The sequence below is a fragment of the Microtus pennsylvanicus genome, chromosome 9, assembly GCF_037038515.1.
Source record: "Microtus pennsylvanicus isolate mMicPen1 chromosome 9, mMicPen1.hap1, whole genome shotgun sequence".
Classification (NCBI taxonomy): domain Eukaryota; kingdom Metazoa; phylum Chordata; class Mammalia; order Rodentia; family Cricetidae; genus Microtus; species Microtus pennsylvanicus.
The window spans coordinates 27371936-27376485 of NC_134587.1; the positions used below are offsets into that span (position 1 = coordinate 27371936).

General features: G+C 42.2%; 1 protein-coding gene across 1 annotated transcript; it reads right to left on the minus strand.

Annotated features, from left to right (window-relative positions):
- Positions 1-487: 487 nt before the first annotated feature.
- Positions 488-1381, minus strand: LOC142856760 (taste receptor type 2 member 134-like). Its single transcript, XM_075984413.1, has one exon. The coding sequence runs from the start codon at positions 1379-1381 to the stop codon at positions 488-490; it is 894 nt and encodes a 297-aa protein (XP_075840528.1).
- Between the last annotated feature and the right edge of the window lie 3169 nt (positions 1382-4550).

Genomic DNA, 4550 nt, shown 5'->3' on the forward strand with positions numbered 1-4550 from the left:
TAGAAGGCAAGGTCTCATGGGACAGTGGCCAGAAGCTGTACCATAGAGACTGATCTGAAACCAAAACGGGAGTGAGGAGCTTGGCTGAGTGTCCCAGAACAACAGCGTTGAGGAATCTATTGCCAGATTTTAGTTTGCTCAGAGACTCAACTGACATTGGTCACAGTTATTCATAAATAAGGGTAGACCAATACTTTAAATTCTCAAAGAATATTGTTTAGAGACTGTGAGAGAGAGACCCATAAGCAATGAGGATGTCAGGTGAGGCCAATGTGACCCATACCAGAGAACGAATAGGAGCAGCAAGAGAAACAGAGAAATGTGGGAAAAGAAATAGCAAAGCGTGGAAGAGGTGGGGTTGAATAAACAGGGAGAGCATTGAGACCCTGTGAATTCCTGCTGTGAAAGGTGCTATTCCTTAGAGAACAGTTTGTTGATACTGGTAACTGGAGGGTGGAGCCACTCTTTATCCAGGGCCCTTCCTGTCTTAGGAGCCAGCAACACAGAGGCTGGAGAACTTCATCTTGAGGGCCCTTCTCATCTTGGGGCTGCTGAGCATCAGAATGGTGGAATGCAGGGAGATGCCTGTGTAGGTGATCACTTCCCAGGCCCAGCGCCAGGAACTGTAGATAGTTATGACATGGGCGGTAGAGATTGATAGGAACAGGACATAGGATGTATAGAAGATGAGGAAGAAGGCAAGGGACTTGAGAGCCGTGGTGTGAGCCTGCGTGCTGTGATCATGAGGTCTGGATCTGTGGTGCCTCATCTGTTCCAGATGCCAGTAGAGTGAGAACATCAGTAAGATGGTGGACAGCAGGAACAGGAAGAACGGAGTGCCGCTCATCAGTATTGTATGATAGCGATGATAATACCGAAAGAACTTCCTTACTCTATAATTGGATGTGCAGTTTTCACGGGCCATCATCTGAAAGGTAATTGTATTTCCAGTGACTGTGGAGATGGCTGACAGGCCGCCAAGGATCAAGGATCCCAGCAGCAGCCTGGGCACTGACCGAGAAATTCTCCATTTCATCCAGAAGAAGACAGGGTGGGAAAAAGAAGAGATCTTCACACAGTAGAAGATGGCAAGCCAGGCGGTAAGCCAGCAAGTGACGGTGTTGGTGAAGTCCCAGAGGGTCCCAAAATAGTCATTTTTGCTCCAGAACATGAAGTTCAGGAAGTTGTTTAGGGTCGCAAGTCCATGCAGACAGACCCTGAAGGCAGCTAGCCAGGCCACAATCATGTCACCTGCAGGGAGTGCCTGGCTCCGTACCCACTCCCTGCCCAGCACAGCAACCATGAAGCCATTTTGCAGCATGGCAGCTAGAGACTGCACACAGAAGATGACCACGAAGATGACTGTAGGTGAGAAAGTCATCCTCTCTGGGGAGGATTCGCTTAGACTGGCTCTCACGGTCAAGCCCGGGGGTGCAGCCACAGAGAAAGCAGCATCTTCAGCCAAATGACTTGCCCGAAACCTCTTCCTGGATTCATGCAAAAGCCCAGCCACCCGCGAGGCCGTGTTTACCGGGAGTGGGAATGTGGACAACTGGTAACCCCCACTGGCTTGGAAATCACTCCCAGGTCGTGGACACCTGTGTCTATTTCCAGACGCTGCATTTGCCTGCTCTTCATCAGAGTCAGGTGCAGGGAAATGTGAGCAGGATCCAAGGATGATTCAGCACACCGACACATTGCACATGGCTACTGCGTTTCATTTTTAGTGTTATAACGAACAGTGTCTATTTATCATGCACTGTGACATGTAGATGCTTTGACTACATCAATCCTCCTGATTAACTCCCGGTCGCTTTACCTTTCTCTAGTAACTCATCGACCGCTTCCAACTCAGGCTGTTTTTAACTTTTATTTTAGCTGGCCTGTGTAGTGGAATTTCAATGGTATTTTAATAAATAAAGACTGCCTGCTGAAGAGCTGAGACTAAGACAGTCCCACTGGTCAGCCTTCCAGACCAGATTATGGTAACACACACCTTTAATCTCAGTAGCCATAATGACACACACCTTTAATTCTGCAGCCATATAGTTGCCATAGAAACTGGGCGGTGCGTGCTTTTAACGACGGGGGGGGGGGGTGCACGCCTTTAATCTAAGCCCGAGAGAGGATTATAAAATGGTAGGAAACAGCTCTCAGACACAGTCTCCTCCTGAGAGTCCTGTAGGCAGAATCAGCCTTTCAGACAGGTTGAGGTGAGAGCCAGTGGATGGCTGCTTTGCTTTTTGGATTTTCAGGGTGAACCTCAATTTCTGACCCTGAGCTTTTATTAATCATGCATCATACCTGTTTGAGAGAAAATAGGCTTGGCTTTCTATGCCTTGGTTATTTTACTCTACGTGATTTCTCATCTATCCCATTTCCCCACAAATGGCACCATGGCAACACTTCATTTTGTTATAATGGTTCACTTTCTCTGTGTGTGTTTTTAATTATATCTCTCTGTCTGTCTGTTGTCTGTCTCTGTGTGTCCATCTATCATCTCTCTATATATCTATCTTTATATACCTATCTATACAATATTTCTCATATCTGTTTATCTATAGATGAACACTGAGGAATACTTCAAAGCTCAGATATCATAAATTATGCTGGAATAAATGGATATATAAAGATCATTTACCTATGCTGACTTTATTTCTTTTGGATATAACCCAGGAGTGGGCTAGCTTGATCATGTGTTCGTCCTATGTTTAGTTTTTGGAGGAGTCACTACGCTGATTTTCATAGTGGCTGGGATAATTTGCATGCTTACCCGCCAGGTACATAGCTTGCTTTTAGTCCACACCCTAGCTGGCTTTTCATTGCTGTTTGTTTTATTTTGGTAGCCATTGTGATTAGGGTGAGATGGACTCTCAGCGATGTTTTGGTTGACATCTAATTCTCACTCTTGGATAACTAAATACATTTTCATTTTATTTCAGTGGCCACATTGAGCCATACAGTGCCGAGCTTTCCTTACCGTTGTCTTCATTTCAATGTCACTGAGTTAACATGTAGTATAATAAGCATAAAATTATACGTTTTTCTCCTTTTCTAATTTTTATGGAGTGGCATATATTTTACTTCCATATATGCTGACAATCCCATAATTCTTAATTATTTTCCCCCTGTGCAAACTCAGCAAGCCCCTTCATAAGGTGGGCACAACTAATCCAGGTGGGAAGGAGTCAGCCAAGTCTGTAGATCCCCTTACTCTTTTGATGGCTTTCTGTGTTAATCTTCTCATTTTCCACTATCTTCGCAGTGCTCTCTGCAAGAAAATACTCGGCGTGGCTATAATTTTTGCTTTAAGCCTTCAGGGATATTATAGTGATTTAAATAATAAAATTGGCATTGCTATGATAGTCACACTGGCCACATGCTTAGTTTCCTTGTTTAGAATCAAGTTTCTTTCCCGTATTACCTTTTGTACACAAGTCATATATATATATATATATATATATATATATATATATATATATATATATGGAAGAGTAGCCATGTCAGCTAAAGCACGTCAATTAATGTGGAATGAATATTACTATCAAACTATAAAGATAAAAATATTAACTGACTGCGATGGTGCTTGAAGCATTCCAAAGACAGTGATAAAGTAGATTAACTGCATCAACACCACATCTAAAGGTGTATGGATTTTAAACATAAGAAAAATTGTTCTGAAAAGCTATGGGGAAGAAATGGCCTTTTAAACAAAACCTATTAGTACAGTTGGCATCTAAATAAGGAACTAAAATGACTTCATGCTCAAAAGTGAATTATAATGTTATATTTGTAGGTGGAAGGCACAGCAGTCTTCCGAGGAGTGAAAGGTGAATGCATTTAGAATTTCAAAGCAGAGAAATATTCATTTTTTTGTAGTTTACTTTTATTTCATGTGTATTCATGTTTTGCCTGCATGGATGTCTGCGTGAAGGAGTTTAATCTCCTGAAACTGGAGTTATAGGCCATTATGAGTTGCCATGTGGGTGCTGGGAATAGAACCTGAGTCCTCCAGAAGACCAGTCAGTGCTCTTAACCACTGAGCTACTTCTCCAGCCCCAGCAATATCTTTCTTAATCCTGAAAGAAAATGTAAAAAAAAAGCACCAACCATAAAAGAAAAAAATGTATTATAACAATAGTTTACTCAAAGATGCTATGACAAAAGCAAAATACAAGACACACAGTGGACAAACCACGCAGGTATGGCTAATAAGGATACAGGAAAAATTCATGCAGAACGTTAGTGAGAATGAAACAGAGAATACAAAGAAAACCAAGCAAAAATCATAAACAATAAATTCAGAAAGGAAAGAAAAAGTTTTAAAAGCCCATTAAATATGTAGCAAGAGCTCAATCCTTTTGATGGCTCAACAAGAATGAATTATTGCCACAGAGATACCATGTTACACACAGAGAATAACACAGTTTATTCTCTCTATCTGTTTCTCTCTCTCTCTATGTCTCTCTGTCTCTCTTTCTTTCTCTGTGAAAGAGAGGAGGAGGGAGAAAGGGGAGAGAGAAAGAGGAGGGTGGTTAATATAAAATATC

Coding starts and splice junctions, on each gene's coding strand:
- LOC142856760 (XM_075984413.1), bottom strand. CDS start 1,381: ATGACTTTCTCACCTACAGTCATCTTCGTGGTCATCTTCTGTGTGCAG.